This window comes from Tyto alba, unplaced genomic scaffold (assembly GCF_018691265.1).
Source record: "Tyto alba isolate M040663 unplaced genomic scaffold, T.alba_DEE_v4.0 Super-Scaffold_26, whole genome shotgun sequence".
In the NCBI taxonomy this organism is placed as follows: Eukaryota; Metazoa; Chordata; class Aves; order Strigiformes; family Tytonidae; genus Tyto; species Tyto alba.
In genome coordinates, this window is record NW_024881300.1 from 2,091,098 (window position 1) to 2,110,723 (window position 19,626).

The following is a 19,626-nucleotide window of genomic DNA, read 5'->3' on the forward strand; positions in this document are numbered from 1 at the left end:
AGCCGAGGCCATCTTTCTGCGTTCAGCCCAGCAAATTATTGTGAATTTGTCTGGGAGAAATTATCATTCAGTTCCTAATTATAAAGGTGGGAACAGCAGCCAGGGAGGGTTAAAAGAAGGCCTCTGCCTTGAGGCTGTGCTAAAGAGAAATTGTAGATGTTTGTTTTTCAGAAGTTCAGCTGATGGATGCCTCCAGAAGGTTCTGGTGCCTGGCTGTAGTTTTACTTGCCCTGTTCTGTTTTTCTTTAGAGACAGAGGATGCTGAGGGCTGAAGGCCCCAGCTGGATGCTTGGTGCCCTTCCATTTCCTCCTTCAAGGTTTTTAGGTGGGTGGCCAAGGCAGGAGACAGGCAGCTGTAACCTGACTGCAGATGTGCAGGGCAACTGAGCCCACAGCAAATGTGTCACCTTGTGTCTTCTGTGGGACAAGACCTTGCTCATAGGCAGTTGCTGAAGAAAGGCTGATGAGTAATAAACTTATACCTTAATGTTCCTGTGCAATATCATCTGCATCGCAGTTCTATCCACAAAGCTGAGATGCTCTTTTCCCTCCCTTCCTGGACTGCTGCAGGTGCATATCGTAAGGAATGTTGATCTAGCCAGCATGCTGTGAGGATGTGGATGAGATAAGGTTTGTCAGTAATACTTCTTGTTCCCATCAAGGTAGTCTGGTATAAGATACCATTCTCTACTAAGAAAGCTTATGCTATATGTTGCTAAAAACACTGGGCTGCGCAGACAGTAGAGAGAGAAGCTAATTACAGAGAGAGAATATAGATAAGTCTCTCCATAGCCTTCAGAGCTCTGTGTTGAATGTGAGTTGTTTGCTAGCCCTTGTGATTTTGCTTTTTCCTGAATAAGTATTGCTGGACTTGACTCGCAGGTAGGAAAGTTGAGTCCCCATGAGATTGAAAAACTCGTCTGGTCCCTGGCAGAGCTGTAATTAGATGAGTGCAAATTTATGACCGTCGATGTCACCCTTGGTCCATCTTATGTGCTTCCTCTGGCATGGGGGGAGGAATTTTTGTTTTCTATCTATAGGAAAGAGGAAAATGTTTTGGGTTGGTTGAGGAAATGGGGACAGTTTCTTCTCTGTGGCCTGGTTGCCCTGGGAGTCCCCGTGCTGTTTTGTAAGGGAAAGTTGCAGGGCTGTCTCTGTGGTGGAGCCCAAGGGGGATGCTCTGGGGATAAGGAATGAAGCAAACCGCTTGAAAGGAAGGGTGGTGGACATATGTACATTCTCATATGCTCTTGCTTATAAGCCATCACCTAGGTCTGCTGAGGCTTCCTAGAATGCTTGGATACCTGAACCACAGGCTGTGAGAAAGGAGCGTGAGATTCCTGCAGGCCCTGCTGGGGATCCCAGCTCATGTCCTGGGACTTTACTGCTGCGTTTGCTGGTGTCTGGAGGCAGAGGCGTGCTGGAAAGGCTCGAGACATCCTGGCTGTTTCAGCCAGCACACTGCTCCTCGCTGTTTGCAGGGACAGGACAGTTCCTGGATGTGGCACAGTGCTCATGTGTTCTCTTTCCTGATTGCAGATGAATTTTTTCCTGACAAAAGGAGCTCTTATTTACCAAGATTTCATCTGCTTCTGCTGTTTATTGCCCACCTGAAAGCCTCCTTGTCTCCTGCTGGCCTTGTTGTCCTTCCAAGAGCAGCCAGTTGTGCCTCTGCTGCAGTGGGGAGAGGGATGGAGTCGGATGGGGTCAGTGTTTGGCAGCTGACACCTTTGTTTTGTTTCCATCTGTTCCCCCTCTTCCCTTTTAATGAGATCAGGTGCCCAAGTGCACCGGGAAGACTTTTCAGTGTGAGAAGAAGTCAGAAATGGGGTACTCTGGTCCTTGCTTACATCCTTGGCAGGCAGAGGCTGCTCAAATCAAACCTGCACCCTCTTGAGAGGCTCCTAGAACAGACCTGATAATGGGAAACAAAAACTCTGCAGTGAGGCTGACAGCTCCGGGTTGGACGGGTCTGTCCTGCAACTCTGAGCCTTGAAACTCAGAGATGCTTGTGCTGATGGCCACTGCAATGCGAACCTGGCTGTTTATGGACCCACTGGGGTGCCTAGCTTTTAATTTTTTTTATCCTCGTTTTTGTTTTTTGTTTTAACATGGCCACTATCTTGTCTTCTAAAATCCCAGCTGTTTTAAATGATATCAGTGGCTTGACAGATTCATTCTTTCAGGCCTTTGGTGTTCCCTATACAGACCTGTCAGCTTTTCTGATCAAGCACTCTAATTTCATGAGTAGCTCCGCTTCTGCTTTGTGTTTTGAAGGGTTTCCCCCTCTGCTTTTGAGGCCATATGTTTATTACAAAGCTGGTCTTTCCTGAGTGGGAAGGTTTCCCAGCAGGAGAATCTGCAGGAGGTGTTAGGGGCTGGTTTTGTTGCTGGCTCTTTGATTCATGGTAGTTCTTGGGATGTGTGAAGGATGGGAAGAGGTTCAAAAGAAGAACATGAGGAGCTCGTTTAATGGTTCAGCTTGGACAATCTCTATGTGGAAAATGACAATCTGTCCCTTTGCTTCCACTGCCAAAATGTGATGTGCCGAGAGTCAGCATGGAGACCTTGATGACATAAAAGCTGTAGAGTCTGACAGTACCCCCATGGCAGAGAGCAGAGGCTCTTTTAAGGGATGCACTAGGTGTCCTGTTTAAAAATCTGAAAGCCCTGACTGAGGTTCCAGCCCAGGACGGCTCTGCATGGGTGTTCTTTAACAAAACTCCCAGTCTTTTTGGCAAAAGATTTTTGGATACAAATGCCATCAAATATTAGACTAATGCAGTAGTGCCTTCTTAAGCAACCCAGCAACTGCTTTAGGATTTTGCTTGAGTTCAAACTCAGCAGTTGTGGCTGTTGCATGGTTGTCTTGGGACTGTGAAGGCAACTGTCCAGAGCAGGTAAAGCCACATTCCGCTTTGCTTTTTTTTTTTTTTTTTCTTGATGCCCATTCCATCTGTAAGTTCCTGGCACAGCAGAGCTGGTGCCTGCAGACTGCCCCGGAACCTTTCGGTGCGGCCCTGTGTGCTGCAGGGGAGCAGCACAGGCTGCCCTGGCAGTGGCAAGGAGACCAGCTTGTCCCTTCAGCGCTTCACAAGTGATAGATAAAGCAAGCTTCTCCTTTCACAGCACTGCTTCCCAACACGCTATGGTGCTCTGTAGCTGCTGCGATCGTGCCAGGGGCTCCTGTGGGCTGAGGTTGAAATGCATGTCACGGGCTGGGTTTGTCCCTTCCCTGTCTTCCACTTACATCTGCTTTTTTTTTCTAATCTTCCTCTGCTTTGCTTCAAATCACAGATCCAGATGTTGGTGTTTGAAAGTGCCCTGCAGGAGAGGTGCTGGACCTGCTGGGGCTTTGGGTGGCCGACTGGCTGTGAAGCCAAGAGCCGAGGAGACCAGTCCTGCTGCAGATGGAGCTGCCGGGTGATGCCAGAAGCTGCAAATGCCAACCGAGCTGTTGTGGACCAGGTAAAGCACAGGAGGGTTGTTTTTTTTTTTTTTTCTTGGCCTGGAGAAGTTAGAGGGAAGGACCACTTGTGGCATTTAGTGTGGGGGCCTTGGAGCTGACCATGGGAGGATCTTGCTGAGCTATGGGTGCTCAGGTATTGCGACGGTTTTAAACACATGTGGTGCCAAGCAGTGGAGAGCTGCCATGTGCTTTGGCTCTGAAGGAGGTTCTGTATCCTCCTCGGGTGGAGGAGAGGAGGGCTTGGTGCTCCCCAGCCCCATGGCCCTGGGTGGGAGGGAGAATGGCCTGGCAGCTGAGGAGAAGAGCTGGGCGTGGAGCAGAAGGGACTGACTCCTGCTCTGCCTCTGTGACTGTGAAAGACCCCTGGTCCTACGGTGTGGTGGTACTGCAGCATGCTCCTGTCCTCAGCATAGTGGGGATTTAGGTGGTTTTTACCTGCTAGAGGAAACACGAGGCCAAGACAGTTGGGATTAAGGTAGCGCCAGCCCCAGGAACAGCTACCGAACCGTCCTGTAACTGTGCAGGTGATCGGTGCCCTCGACACCTGCCCACTCTCTTGTTTAGACAGAGATGCTATGGCAGTACCTTGCTGAGTGAGGCCTGAACCCCCATCCAAAATCTATCCGTTCTCCTGTGGCATTGTCTGCTGGCAATGACAGCCTCCGTCACTGCCTTGCTAACCTCCATGTCAGAGAGTCCCCTTGGGCTGTGATTAACTTCTTGAGGCTTGTAAATTTTCTTCTGCATTTACACAAAGACAGCTGGCTGGATTAAATGGTTTCACAGTATTATGGAACAATAAAACCTAGGAGGCATTACACTTGTTGGGGCCAAGGATTTTGCTTTGTATTAAAAAGCAGTGGGGAAAAACCAATTTACTCTTTTCGTATTTCATGGCTGCACCGTTAATGTCAGGGTCTCCAAAATGTAGATATCTGAGATATTGTTTTGATTTAGAAAAGGAGTAGAGAAGCAGCTCAGGTTTTGGAAGTGAGATGTGAAATAAAGAAAAAGTTAGGAAGCAAAATTGATTCTGAACATGGGAATAAAAAGGGAGAAAGCAAACCAAGGCCGGTGCATTGAGGTGTGTGCTACCGGAAAAAAAAAAAAAAAAAAAATCTGTGTTCTCCCCTGCAGTGTGGGATTGCTCAGAGGAAGGCAGGGGGAACATGACTGAACGGAGCCAACTTTGTTTCCCTTCTTTCTCAGAAGAAAACAAGTATGAACCCTGCTTGGATTAAAGAGGGTTATGGGCTGCCTGTTTGGGAATTTGTGATTGGGACTTCATGAAGTTGCAGTTGGGTAAGTGATCTCAGTGCAGTTATTTGGTAGGAAATGTTTTGATAGCCTCTACTATGGTTTGAGTGTTGCAGTCAGTCCTTTCTTTGAGGGCTGGAGTTCTTCCTTCGTGGGTTAAAATGGGCGTAGTGAATGCTCCCATCTGATGGTGTAAGCTGTCTGTGCCAGCACTTCCCTCCTCTCCCCGGATCCTCATTGCAGCCCTTGTCTTTGCCTTTGCTGCAGCTCTGTGTCCTCTGCAAGACACCAAACATGTCCACTTGTTCTGTGGGTTTGATCTGGTGAGTGCAGCAATGATGACAGGAAAGGTTTTTCTGAGGGGCCTGTTTCAAACCCCCCAGGGGCTTTGGTTTTGGTGTCCAGAAGCTAGACAGTGCCTGTGCTGTCGGATTTCTTCTCAGAGCCTGCAGCAGGGCTTTTGGGGGACACAGGCTGATAGTGCTCTGTGTCCTTCTGGCACTGCAGCGAGAGAGAGGTTAATAATGCAACATGCCTGCCTGTTGCCCTTGGCTGTATGCTCATTTGTTTCTGCAGGAGGATGAGAGCTATGGAAACAGCATTTCCCAGAGGATGGGGGGAAGGGTTTTCAGCCCCGTAGAGCAGCTCCTTGCATGATCTAGCAGTTCTGTGCCTCTAAAGAAAGCAGGGCCAAGAGCCTGGTTTGGTCAGACCCTGCTAGGATGGAGAAGGGTGGCTCGTCTGAAGTGCTGAGGTGGCTGGCTTGCTTCTGTGCTGGGCTGTGCGCCAGTGTGATCTCCTCTCCAGGTCCTGGAGGCCACCTCCAGTCTGTGCTGCTTGAAGTGGGTCCTCCCTAGAGTCAGAAATGCAGGCAGCCAACTGAGAGCCAAGTGCGACTCGGGAATGATGGCTCCAAGCTGAACTTAATGGTGACAGTTGGATATTGTGAAGGAAAACAGAGGTGAGCTCAGGGGGCAGAGAGGGTGTTGGCAGGGGAAGAGGGGCTTGATGGTCCCTGTGGGAGTAGGAACGGAGAGGGGGCAGCGATGTGAACCCCGTACCTCCTCTGAGTCCATGGTCTGAGCATCCGTGGTGGTGTGAAGTTCAGCTTCTGGGCTTTCTTTCTGAAAGTGTGGGTCTCCCCTGGGGGAGATGGCTGACGCTTCATTTTGTGGCTAGCTTGCAAGCTTTACCTGAACTGATAAGCCCTGTCCTTGGGAAGAAGCCTGGAAGAGACCTGGTCCTACCTCCACCTCCCTGTCTCAGCTATACCGTGTGTACCTGGGCAGTAAGCTGTGAGTGGGATGGTCTATTTTATGACTTTCCCATCTTCAAGCATGGTGAAGCCCAGGACTGGGTCAGAAAGCAGTGGCTTCCGTCTTCTACCTCCTGCAGGGCACCCTGAACTGTCTGTATAGGCTTGCAAAGTACGCGCACCCATTTTGATTTTAATTTCAGGTCCATCGCTGTTCCAAAACAGCGTCTTGGCAGGGCTGCCTCGTGTCTGTAGCCATCGAGAGCCACGGCTGTGATGAAGAAGCTACAGGACAAGCTGGATGTGGCCCCCCTTTGCTCAGGTGCCAGCAGTCTGGCTGGTAGCATCCACCAGCAGTGACACCTCCCCATTGGGTGGTCTGGGAAGGCAGTGTATTCCTATCCCTCAAAGTCCCTGTTAGCTGGAAAAAGAAGTAATAATCTGCAGTGTTCACCTTCCCTGCCATCAGAAATTAAGAAGCTTAGGCAGGACGTGTGTGTTTTGCAAAACGCTGGAGTCCCCCAAGGGCTTTGCGTGCAAAAGCTGAGAGAATCAAGTAAAGCTGCTTTTTGCAGGGAGCATCAGTCCCCTTCTGCTTGATCACCAGGGTCTCTGCAGCTCGTCTTTCACAGGGCTGTGTCAGCTATTCGCTGCTGCTTGCCAGGACGTTGCCTGGGTGTTTCAGGCCCTGGCCAAGGGGGCTTGCTTCTCTCCGGGCTGGGAGCAGGTTTTGTGAGGGTTACCCAGGTTCTGCCTCTAGCGCCGGGTGCTGCAGGGAGGGTGAGGAGCCCGTCTGAGCCAGGGACAGAGCTGGGCCCCCCGGGTGCTGCTGCTGGGCTTCTCCAGCCTGGGTGGTGGAAGGTAGCGCCTGCAGACCGTCCTGGTGTGCTCTTACCAAGGGATGACCTCTTCGGTGCTGTAATTTGGAATTTCCACAGGGATAAACTGTGGTGCTGTGTGTGCTGGTGTAGTCGCCCTCCTCTTGATGGGCTTGGATGTGTCCAGCCCAGGGTCTGGAAATAGCAAATGAAGATTTGCCTGGAGTTGAAATAAGGGAGTTATATATGGGAGTTGGGATGTGGGAAGAGGAACCAAGGAGAAAAAGGCTTTGGAGTCAAGGTGGGTGCATAAAAAAATTTCAGCATATGTTTCTCCCTGTTCAGCATGGTTGAGCTGCCCTATTCTGGGCTTATCCTGTGCTGTGAACTCTGCTTTACTTTAGAATAAACCTCTACAGGAAAAGAAAAAAACATTTGCTTAAACATTGTGCAGCATCTAGAAGATCTTGATGGGTCTTACTCTATGTCAGAAAATAGAGTGAAATAACGATATCACTGTGTCCACCTGGTAAAATGGGGGTGAGTAAGCTGAGCTTTGCTGATCCAAGGCTGATGAAGGAAAGCAGTGGCTGGGAAGAACTGCAGGTCACATCTTGAGCCCGTGTTTCCCTCTATCAGTTAATGACCAGCTCATCTCTGGAGTAGTATAAGGGAACACCAGGAAAAAAAGGAATTGGCCCACAGGTAGCACGGAACTCTGAGTACAGTGGGAGGAAGATGAGCCTGGGTTGTGATCACGCTGAAGGCACCAGAGGGTGATGTGCTGCACACTGGGGGTGACTTTTTTTTTTTTTTTTTTTGCATGCATTTGTAATTTGTTGCTCAGCCCCTGGAAGAGACTGTATGCTGAGAATCCAGTGTTCCCCTGCGGCCCTTTCCTGTGGCCCAGGGTGAGCCTTGCCCAAAGGCTTGCCGCTCCCCAGGGACACAGTGCACACCCTCCCAGGGGAGGTGCAGGAATGACTCCGGGTCTTCTCAGGTCTAGTTATTTAAGCAGAAGCCTTTTTGTTTGAGAGGACGTGAGGGGAAAAGGAACGAACGACGTGTTCTTTTCAGGTAATTACGCCACACTGCAGTCCTATGGCATTTGCCCAAGGCTCGGGGTTGGAGGTATCCTGGACAGTTCCTAATGAAATACCGGTGATGGTCGCTGTGAAGCAGGAATTAATCGCCAGGTATCAGAGTTGGGAGTGCTGTCGTTTGCCACTTTCTGCAGCTTCATTTTTCCACTGTGGTCTTGACAGCCAAGCAACCGTTTGTGTTCCCCCAGCTGCAGGAGCTGAGGGATCCCAGCAAAGCTCAGCAAGCACCGAGCTCCCTTTTAGCCCCGTGTCAGCCCCTGCACCAGGGCCCTGGGCTGGAGCTCCTCAGTGAGGGAGCAAGGGGGGAGCCGGGGTTCGGTAAAAAAGTTGAGAGCCGTTGCTTTTCGGCTGTGTATCATCGAGGTGGCAGCCAGGGAGCCGAGCTGGTGGCGCTGGGATGAGGGCGATGAGGGAGCGCGCGGGGGGAGCGAAGCAGCCGGTCCCTTCGGAGGGCAGCGCTGGCACCTTGGTTTTTTTTTCAGGGGCTGTGCTGAAGCAGCGGGCGGGGGCGGGCTGGGGGGGCACTTTTTGCCCCGGTCAGGGTGTGTTTGGGGGCGCCCAGCACCCCTGTGCCGCCGTGTCCCGGGGCTGCGGCCTCCCGGCCCCGCGTCCCCGCCGTCGCCATGGCGATGCGGGAGGCCCGGTTGCCCTGGGAACGTGGGCAACAGGCCGGCTGGCAGCGGGGATCGGGCCCGTGGGCCGGCGGTGTGGGTGTCCCCCCACGACCCCCCCGGCGTGGGGGGGCGGGAAAGGTGGGAGATGCTGGGCCGTGCTGGGTTAGAGGGGTGTGGGGGGGTGTTGGCTGCGTCCCCCCCCCCGGCCGAGGGAGGGAGGGCTTGGGAGCGGGGGGGGGGGGGGGGGGGGGGGGAAGATGGGGGGGGGTGACTCCTCCTGCCCCGGGGTTGGGGACATCCCTCGTGTGAGGGGGGTGCCTGAGGAAGGGGGTGCTTGGGGCGAGGGGTGGTGCTTGGGGCAAGGGAGGTATCTGAGGAGGGGGGGTGCCTGGGGCAAGGAGGGTGCTTGGGGCGGGTAAGGGGGGGTGTGTCTGGGGCGGAGGGGGGGGGTGCCTGGGGCAAGGAGGGTGCCTGGGAAGGGGGGTGCTTGGGGCAAAGGGGGTGCTTGAGGAGGGGGGGGGGTGATTGGGGCAAGGGGGGATATCTGAGGAGGGAGGGTGCTTGGAGCGAGGGGGGTGCTTGGGGTGAAGGGGGTGCCTGGAGGAAGGGGAGTGCCTGGGGCAAGGGGGGGTGCTTGGGGTAAAGAGGGTGCCTGAGGAGGGGGGTGCTTGGGGCAAAGGGGGGGGAATCTGAGGAAGGGGATACCTGGGGCAAAGGGGGTACCTGGGGCAAGGTGGGTGCCTGAGAAGAGGGGGTGCTTGGGGCAAGGGGGGTGCTTGCGGGGGGTGAAGGGGGTGCTTGGGGCGGGGGGGGTGCCTGGGGCAAGGGGGGGTGCCTGAGGAAGGAGGTGCTTGGGGCAAGAGGGGTATCTGAGGAGGGAAGTACCTGGGGCAAGGAGGGTGCTTGGGGCAAAGGGGGTGCCTGAGGAGGGGGGTGTGCTTTGGGGCGAGGGGGGTGCCTGGGGCCGGGGGACCTCGGTCCTGCCAAACCTCCCCTGGCAGTGGGGTGCGCTTGCCCTCCAGCAGGATCCGTGTCCCTGCAAGGCAGCCGCTTTTCTGGGGAGGGGGGTGGTGGGGGGTGAGGATGCCTGTGGAGCACAGCGTGGGGGGGGCTCTTGGGCTGGCTGCAGCACTTTGCATTTCGGGGGCTGGGAGCTGGAGCCCCTTCTCCCCACCACCGGAGCTGGACAGGGAGCCAGCTTTGCCCCCTGCAAGAGAAACTTCCTGCATGTGTCCCTTAGTTCCCCTGGGACGCAGCAGGAGTGCATCCAGGCTGTGGGTTATGCATGGAGGGGTCGGGGACTGCCTGCCTTGCTGCCGCTGGCCTTGTCCTCCTCATCTTGCACGTGGCCTTTTGGATGTTTTGGTCTGAAATCTGCTTTGCGTGGCTTGGAAATGAGGGCACAGCTCATAAAATCTGTCTATAAAATGCTGTGAAGGCTTATGATGAAAAATGCAAGCGGTGGCCTAGCTAGAAGTGACTGCAGGACTAACTCTCCGAACAATCTTTCTTTGCATTTTAAATGCATGGATGATTTTCTGAGAATTAATTCTTGCATTACATCTAGGGAAACTAGCGGTGGACTTGGCAGTGCTAGGTTTATGGTTGGACTTTGTCATCTTAAAGATCTTTTCCAACCTAAATGATTCTATGAAATGTGGTCCAGATGCCAGAAAAAGAGTAAAGAAGAAGGGAGTTGCAAAATTGCAAAGCCAGGGTAGCAGAGATCAGATGCTGGGAGAGGCAGCTGGGAAAGGGAAAATAGTACTGTAAATACTTAAGGCAAGAACCACAGTTATAAATTTTAGTATATGGAGCTGGGGAAACTCCTGCAGACCCTTGGAGGGGAGCTTGGTCCATGTCACTGTCAGCTGAGTGTTGAAGTAAGACATAAGAGGGAGGTCTAGCACCAGGCTCCTGTTCGTTCTCTCAGCTATGGTAAAGCTTTTGTAATAAATTGCAGGAGGACGGTACCAAAGTGATAAAATACAGAGGGACTGGAATGTAAAGGTGACAGGTGAGGCTTCCTGGGTAGCAAGACTTGATTTAGAAGGCACTCAGCCACTTAGCAGTGGGCTGGAGGGGCAAGAGATTAGTCCTGGAAATTCTGCTTCTCCTTTCCTGGCTTCCTTGAGATGCTGTTTTTTATATGGTAATTATAGCTAAGCAGGTGATTTCTAGGCAGGAAATGTGATCTTTCCACTTAAGCCTGAATAGGGCAAGATGATTTAATGGAAGAAAACTGTTCCGTAGCATCCCAAGTCTCACTTTTAACAGATCTCCTGCCTTCCTCTTCCAGCAAAGTGTAATAGAAAGGCAAATTAACCAATTACTGCGGAGAGAGATGGTTTATCTTTGTGGAAGGAAGAAGAAAGAGGATTTATTGTGTATACTGGAGCAAGATTCAGACACCAATGTGTGGTCCTCCAAGAAAAACTGGGTATAGTGTATTGCAGTGCAGAGTGTGGGGACATATGGCCAGCCTTTAAGTCTGGAGGGTGATCAGTTGGTATCAGAGCAGCTCTGAGGTTGGTGCTGCTGCTTCATTACGAGTTACGTGTTACGTGGGGTCGCTTGAGATAAGAGCACTGGCACTTAGCATAGGGGCAGCCCCCAGGATCTGTACAGGCACGAAGCTGTGCCTTTACATGAAGTTTGCCTTTTTTTTTTTTTTTTTTTTTTTTTTCTCCATAATGTCCATTAAGCAATTTGCTGTTTATTCTTAATTTCCTGTGTCTGTCAGCACAGTATCATCAGAGAGCTGTTCAGTTTTATTTTACAGAGGGAAGCTGTTGGACATATGCACAAAGGGATTTGGATGCCTTAGGGCACTATCTAAGTGCTCACATCAACTTCTTCCTCGGCACAGCTTTTGCCAAGCTCATGGGCCCTGAAGGCCTTTAAATCCTAGCTCTTGCTGCAGCATGTCCTTATGTCTGTAGGACAGTTTCTTGCAAGAACAAAAGGAAATGGCAACCTTGTCATCTCCTAGAACTGTAAAGGGCCCAGGACCGTGAACATGTACAATGCTGTGGCTGTTTCCGGAGCGAAGGAGTGAAGTTACTGCCTTGCTTGCAGGATGTGTGTAAAACTCGAGGGGAAGGGCATGGTAATCTTTGCAGAGATGATGTCTTAGTGTATACAGCAAGTCCACACAGAAAAGATGACGTGGAACAGAAGGAGTCAGGAGGGAAGGTGATCTGTGATTCTATTCGATGTCAGGATGTAAAAATTTTAGAGTAGAGCTGGGTTTGAGAGCCCTGGTATTTCAAGTCCTGGAAAATTACTGGGCAAATCCATCTGTTCCTTGGTGCAGTTAGGCAGAAAGGGAGGGGAAGTTTTTTATCAGTCTAAAGTAGTGCTTAGTAAATGCTGTACATGTTTATCTTTGATTTTTATTGGTGCTTGAGACTCACTTTCTGGGATTGTCTTCTCTTCTAGCCCTTTCTTGCACACCCACTTTGTGTGGCACAGATGAAGAGATGTGGTGGGCAGGCTGGGGGCTGGCAGAAGAATGGCCCGTGGGCCTGTTAACCCACGCTGCTCATAGGATAAGGATGCTGGAGAAGAACTGCCATTAAGATAAAGTCTTAAGTGGCCCTGCTTTCACATATATGTTGCATTTCTATTTGAGCTAATGGCCGATGTTCCTTTAATGGTTTCATGCTTTTATTTCTGCTGTTACAGCCTCTAATGCCTTGTAGGGAGCCTTGGGTTTGGGTGTTAGTAAGTGAAAATTAAGGCCCTCGTTCTCCATGGAGAACTGCTCTTGAGCACTGTGGCAATTTCATGGCTGGAAGGAGTCATATTTGCTCGATAATTTTTGTAACTTAGAAGAACCAAATTAGCCTTGAGAAACTATAGACTGTTGAACTCTGTGTTTCATTAGTTAAAAACATCACCAGGCTTCTTGCATAAAGGGTGGACATTTCGTTTGCAAAGTAGGAAAGTGGTCTGATTTTGTTAACACTTGGGACAGCAGCCATCCCTGGGTTTAAGGCTGTTCAGAATATGCTGAGCACTTAGTAGGGCCAGGCACAAAGTCACATCAGGTCAACTGCTCTTACAAAATGAAACAGCTAAGTGACATTTACCTTCCTTCTGTTCCTACCAAAAAACATTCAAAGCGTAATGAAGGACAGTTTGGATATTAATAGGGATTTGGTTAATAATCCCAGTAAATGGGGTTCTAAGAGTAACGGAAGGTGAGAAATGCCAGCAGTCCCTCGTGTGTGTTTGTGGCTTGTGGGACTTCACCCACAGCAAAAGGCTGTTTTGGCTCATTCAGTGTTTGTTCTGGAGTTTTACTTATATGAATCTTAACTCTGCCACTGAAATATGGTCTAATGAAACAGGGTGGGGAGGCCTTATGCTCTCCACTTATGAAGGATGCCACAGCCTGGAGACACAGGTGTATCCTTTGGGTCTGTCACGAGTGGGATTCTGGATTTTCAAAGTCCCATTGTTCATCCTTCCAGGTTGAAGCTGCAACATGGCTACTGGCAAGCTCCACCGGTCCGGGGAGTTCTCCAAAATGTCTAATGGATTCCAGAGTAAAGTGGTAGCACCTTGCAATCTGAAGCTAGTCAGAGAGGCGGGGGAGTGTGTCACTGTAAGTACCTGCTGTGGGCCAGGCGGGAGTCGTGTTAAGGCTGGAAGCTGCCCGTGTCCCTCCTCTGCTTTCCCCTCCTGTTGTCTAGCAGCTCTGTGAAGCTAGGCACCACCTCCCCACCTCTTTGCTGCTGTGCTGCTGCTGGAGGTGGCTATCATGGTGCAGTGGGGGATGGCCTGTGTGCTGCTCCAGGGAACATCCAGGGTCTCGCCTGAATGTACCAGTGGAGCCAAGTTAAAGGAATGTCCTGAGCATCACACTGGAATAGCTGAAGCACAAACATGTGCTTCCTTTCATCCTCTTTGCTGTATGGGCAGTAACATCTCCTGTCATGGAGGCGTACTTGCCGGGGCTGCCCTGACCATAGCTCTGGGCATGTGGTGGGATGCTCAAACTCTGCCTGAAGACTTGATGGAACATGGTTAGTCCCAGACAGAATCGCTTCCAAAACAGTTCTTTGTATTTTGTGTCCTGGGTGGAGCACAGATGCAGCCCTGCAAACAGCAGTGGGTTGAGGGCAATTCCTCCTTCCCATCCACAGATGTCCCCTTTGCTGACTGGAGCTCACTTCACTGGAAGTGACCCAGTGCTGAGGCTCTCTCAAGGAGACATCTCTGTGTGCTTCTGTGGAGGGGTCTGTGAGGCCAGAACAGAGAGAAAACAAATGCAAATTAAAAAGAGAGAACTAAAGCTTGGACCCATTCCTCTCCACCTCAGTCTTGGCACAAGGATGCTTTTCTGCTTTTTTCTGACTCATCCAGCAGTGACATCTCCACCTGCATGTTGGTTGTGAGTGCTGTGCAGGGATGAAGTTAGGGGATTTCTGAGAACTCCTCCCCACTCTCTTCAAAGGTCTCAATCAAGCAAAACTAAAGAGGGAAGAAGTGCCCGAAGAGCAGAAATCCCCAAACATGTCATATCATATCTTGAAGGAAAAGCTAATGGGACAGAGCCACTTGCTTAGAGCGTGTGTGTTCCGCTCTGTATCATTGATTTACTGATGTTAAATATTTCAGCAGGTAACTTACGGAACTTCCAGGACTATCCCAGTGGCTGTGATCACAAATTATTCATCAGTGGCACTTGAACAAGAAAAGCCTTTCTGAACAAAGGCATTTCTGTAGCTCTTGCTGGTGTTTTGCATTTCAGCTGACTCCCTCTGCCTTCCTGAAGGAGATGTCTCTTACCACTAAGCAGAGGCTGGCCAGCACTCGGGAGATGAGGCCGCCCCGGATTCTTCAGCTTCTAGACATCAGCGACACCTCCCATCAAAAGGTAGCCTTTTCCTGCCCTTTTCTTTGCTGTTTGATGTGACATTTGAAGAGGGTGTGTGCTTGTGACAGGCATGCATCCAGCTTATCTAAATACCTCGGTGACTAGGTCCTGTTGTCGTTTCAACCTGCTGGGGGTGGTGGAGTTCCTTCTGCTTTCTGCTGGGGGAAAGGTAAAACATTTTTCCCCGGTGAAACCTTGGAAGTCTTGATGTGTTTTAAGCCAATATAACAGCTGGTGAAGTTGGGGGGTTTTGCTGGAGTTTAGTTACCATTGCTAAAGCACGATACTGGGGGAAGACTGGGACAGGATGCAAGGGCACGAGCTTGCCATTTCCCATCCTCCTGGTGAAATAGCCACCTCGTGACTTGGTGTAGTTGCTGCCAAATGCTTCTGTGGAGAAGCAGGAGACCTGCTGGTGTCTTTGGAGTGGGAACAGTGCAGCTGGAAGAGGGGAGACAAAGCAGGGAGGAATTTTCTCAAAGTCATGCCTCTGCTCTGTAAATGTTTGCTGTCTGTGTATATTTTCAGACATGCTTCTGCAGTGGTATTAAATAAAACAGCAATAATGGAATACAATAAAACATCCATTTAAAGCTCATGGAAGAAGGAGATGCCAAGTCCAGTCTTACTCAAGTTGCCCAGTAATGTTGAGAAAAGAGCTGAACCTTACCACTATCCAGCATTCACCTCACGTGTTGTTTTTTCAACTACTTTCTCTTTAGCCTTACCTCCTCTGGTACTGTTGTCTTCTTACTGGTTTCTAGGCTCTATATCAAAAAAGATATTTAGGGATATGTGGGACTTGGTCTCTCCATCTCAGAGTAAAATTCATCCAAAATTGTTTCCTACAGAGTCTCATATAAATTCTTGGGTTTCACTTGCTCCATGAGTGCTCGTGGCTCTTCCAGTAAGTGCTCTGGAGCTGTGTGACCACGTTAGCACAGGGTCCTGCCAGAGGTAAGTGCTGCTTTGCGTTTTGGAGAAGGGAACCTGGAGAAACACCTAACAAAAGAGCTTCTCAGCTTGAGCCTGCTCAGCATGGTCCAGAAACTTGTGATCAGCTCAGAACACAGTCGAGGAGTTCCTTTTTCCTTAGTGTGAGCTGGGCAGATGTACTCACCAAGAGACTGTGCTTCACAGGAGATCAATGTAGGATTCTCATTCATGAATCTTTCTCCCAGCAGCTGAACCTCCTCTCACTGTTGTGTCTTGCCTCTCCAGTTCTCAGCAGTTGACCCAGACCAGAGCTTGTTTCAGCCTTTTCCTTCAGAGGTGGTATTTCAGAACTACGTCCCCTGCGAGGTCTACGAAGTGCCACTGATTCTGAGGAATGTTGACAAGGTAAGTGCTGGGATGCAGAAGTTTTAACACTGTGCTGGAAGAGGAGAGTGGTGTAATTCACGTGGTTTGCAGCACTGCAGGTTACCTGCTCCAGCACGGCCCATCCAGAATAAAGTGTCTCAGGACCTTTATTTTGCAAGATGGTGGAAATCCTCCCATGCTGCAGCTTCTCCCACTGATTTTGGCCATGCACTGGTGGTATCTAACTCAAAGGAGCTTTTCAAGTTGGCATCCTTCCCCTCAAAAGCCCTGGACTGATGAGAATGTTGAGGGGGATGTACAGTTCTAGTCTGCTCTCCTGCTTTGCCTCAAGTGTGCACCATGTCCTGGTGGCTCCTTGGTTAATCTCGGTTTCTGGCAGGACATCCCTGCCTCTCACAGCCTGTTCAGCTGCCTCTGTGGAGCTGACTGTCAAAGCACAGAGGTTGGGTCTTCTCTACTTTGTGCTGGAGGAAGTTATAGTTAGTGGCATTAGCGCTGCAGGAAAGGTGTTTTGAAACAGCAGGGGAAACAGACTGATTTGGCAGAAGCAGTGAGAGACCTTTAGGTGCCACTTTAGGCTCCTGCTAAGCTTAATTCAGTTCTGTTCAGCTTTCTCTAAGAAAACGTGGCTCTCTGCTTTCCCTTTGGAGAACGACAGCACATCCAGAGTAATGTGCTCTTGAAGGTCTCCACCTTTACTTGAAAAAAATGTGATAATTTTGAGATTTCCCAAGAAAGTTGAGAAGAGAAAACTTGAAAAATGTCAGCAATTTTGTTCCACTGTAAAGAGGAAAATTGAGACCTTTTGAATTTCAGCAGGGGAAGCATTTGCTTGAATGAGGCATATGCCAAGAGCAAGCTGGTGGGAAAAGTCAGGAGGGAGGAAAGGAGCTGAGATAGAAAGTGCTCTGGGAGAGAACATTGTACACACAAGGGTTTCTCTTGACGTGTAGCAGTAAGTGTACTGGAAGAAGAGAAAGTTCAGAAAAAGAAAGGTTTACTTAAACGTACTGTTCTGTAATGAAGAGTGAGATGTGTACGTGAGAGGAGGGCAGGATGGGAGGATGGAAGTGTTCGTGAGAGCACCTCAATTAACCACCTCTCCAAATCTAACTGTTGGAAAACAAACAAGTGGACAAAAGAAGCTGTCTGGGCATATTGCAGGTAGAGGAACAGCAATAGAAGTCAGAGTATAATTCTGAGATAACAGGTTTTGACAGGGGCATGGTTGAAAATGGAAGACCCTTTGGCAAAGAAGGTTGCAGGTGTGGTCCCTTGGTTATTCCTGGAGAGTACCGCACCATTCCTGGCCTGGCGTTTAGCTTGGGAATATTGGAAAGATGCAGCATGGATGCCCACACCCAAGAGATGCCATTCGTGTGGTCCACACTGATTCTGGGCACTCTTTGCTGTAGGTATCCTCTTTCCTGATTAAAACGTGCCTCAGTTTCTCTTCTCCTATGGCTCTGTTTTGTTCCCATTCAGTCTTTTGGCTTCAGCTGCTCCGTTATCCAGGCAGCACTTCAAAACGTTTGTCTTTGCCAAGTACCAGCCAACAGGCAAACAGTTTATTTGCTCTATTCATGCTTCCTCAAGTGGAAAAGAACATCTGCATCAACATTTCTGCCATTCCCAGTGAAAAATAATAAACTTGTACAGCTGCACCTTGGGATTTGTACGCCCTGTAAAGGGGAGGCAATGTGTGAGCTGTTGATTTTTTCTAAAATTAATTACTTTTGAAGGTAGTAAGACCTCAACCATTGGACAGCTCTGGTGTAGAAGTAAGATCAGCTCTAAGGAAAATCCTTGGCATATTTAAGTACACAAATATAGAGATGATAATCCCAAGAGAGGTGGTTATATTCTAATTTTGTTGGCTTTTGATAATATCCAGCAACATTGTAGTCTGTCTCAAAGTTTTCTCACCAGTTTTCCAGATTCTTACGAATCATACTGACTTATACTGCATGGTAGCCTGGGGTTGTCCTCTCCATAAAATCCATCTAACAGCAAAGTATATTCCAAATAGAGGCTCTGTAACCATTGAAATACAGAAGCGCTTTGCTGTATGCTTACTGCTCTTACCTGTGTGTTGTAAAATTGCTTTTCGGTCTTCAGGCTGTTCCTCACCACCCTCAGATCTGTTCTGGGTGGCTTTTGCTGAAGGTCTGAGCCACGTGTGCTCATCTCCCACGGGACTTGGTGACCAAAATATTTGTCTGCAGTGTGAAACTGGCTCTTGGAACTCGCTGTCCCAGGGCACTGCTGGGAGCAAAGGCCATTTGGAGAGTTCAGGACTGCCTTGGCCGGGGGTTATCAGGCTTGGGTGGGTGGTGCAGGACAAAGCTCCATTTTTCTCAGGCCTTGTGTGGGTTTGTTGTTTATCAGCGAAGCTGCCTGTCAGTCAAAATTGCCTATTTTAGAGTTTCTGAAATGAGATTTGGTGCTCAGGGGTTGACGTCTGTGTGCTAGAAAACACCTATTTGCTGACTCTGTGCTTGTGGGATCCCAGAGGGCAGAAACTTGCAGCAGGGTGCCTGCAGGGACTCTGAGATATGGGGGGGAATACCCCACAATCTGCTTTGCCTGCACTGGCAGCTGCCTGGTTCCAAGCACCAGGCAGCAAGAGCCTCCAGAGAGCTGAGAGTGGCTTTTAATAATGAAACCATGCTGTGAGTCAGTGCTGGTCCTGTATCTCAAGGCAGAAAATGCCTTTGAAGCCCATAATTGATAGGCACAGCCTGGGGGGTCGTCTGGCTTTCCATCATTTTGGCAAGTTGACTGTTCTCATTTCTGCATCAGCCTTTCCTTGTAGCTTCTCCCTTGCTTCTTTACAGCCCCCTTTAAATTCTCTTAGCCCTTTCCTTGTTTCTTGTCTCTTTGTCTTCCCATGTTCCTCCTTTTGCTCTTCAGGTTTGCTTTTATTCCCAGTAAGACCACAGTGTCTGTGGTCTCTTTCTCTTGCTGGTCTGCCTTCAGGACTGTAGCACAGCAGCTCGACTGCCCCACTCAGACCCGGTATGTAAGAAGGGAATTACTTCTGTCCACCAGTACAACACGTGCTGTTTTGCCTTCAGATAATACATTTCCCCTCCAGAGGCAGGACTGCATGGATGTTTGCAGGCAGAAGCAAGCGGGTTCTTTGGGTTTGTTGATGATGTAGATGGCTTGCTTCAGGTAATTATATCTCCATACTGCTGGTGTCTAACCTGCTTGGTGATTCCTTCCCAGCAAGTCATTGCCCTGCTGCCCCTGGCCTAGAGCTATTTCGCCCTGGTAGAATGGTTTCAAGTCCATCCTTGTGTATTATGTGCATGTATCTCGAGAGCTAAAAGTGCTTAGGAAAGGTGGTTGAGGAAGGATGTCCTCAGGGCATGGCCAGGTCTTTTCTCCTCATGTTTCCACATGAGTGGCAAAATCACAGTTTCCTGTCTTTCCCGCAGGTTCCTCGCCTGGTGAAGGTTGTCTTGGAGATGTCACCTTACTTCCAGTTGATCAGCCCCAATGACATGTGCCGTAAGGTAGCACCTGGCATGCTTTCAACTTTCCGCATCCTTTTTACCCCTGAGGAGAACAAGGTGAGCCTGGGGGTTCCGTGAAGTTGGTGCCTTCAGTGGAAGCTGAACCTGCAGGGCTGGGTTCAGAACAGGGCACCTGGTGTGGGTTTTGAGGAACTGTCCTGGTTCCAGTGGATCTAGAACTGGGAGAAACTCCTTCCCCGTGGTGAAGATGATGCTGTCATAGACTGGAGGCTTTTACGTGTTTCAGACTGCTTTTATCCTTCAGTGCTGGAACATTTAATGTCATGTCTGTCAGCTTGTGAGATAAGAGAGTCTGCTGCCTGCAGGGGGGCAGCCTCCCAAGGTGTTGGTTTCTGGCATCTGTCCGTTGCTGCGTATT

General features: G+C 50.0%; 1 protein-coding gene across 1 annotated transcript in view; it reads left to right on the forward strand.

Annotated features, from left to right (window-relative positions):
• Positions 1-3,331: 3,331 nt before the first annotated feature.
• Positions 3,332-19,626, forward strand: part of HYDIN (HYDIN axonemal central pair apparatus protein) — a 156,331-nt gene continuing 140,036 nt past the window's right edge. The window contains 6 exon segments of the mRNA XM_042797769.1: positions 3,332-3,468; positions 4,607-4,771; positions 12,995-13,128; positions 14,278-14,403; positions 15,625-15,744; positions 19,170-19,304. Of these exon segments, the coding sequence (XP_042653703.1) occupies positions 13,009-13,128; positions 14,278-14,403; positions 15,625-15,744; positions 19,170-19,304 (501 nt within the window). The 5' untranslated portion in view covers positions 3,332-3,468; positions 4,607-4,771; positions 12,995-13,008.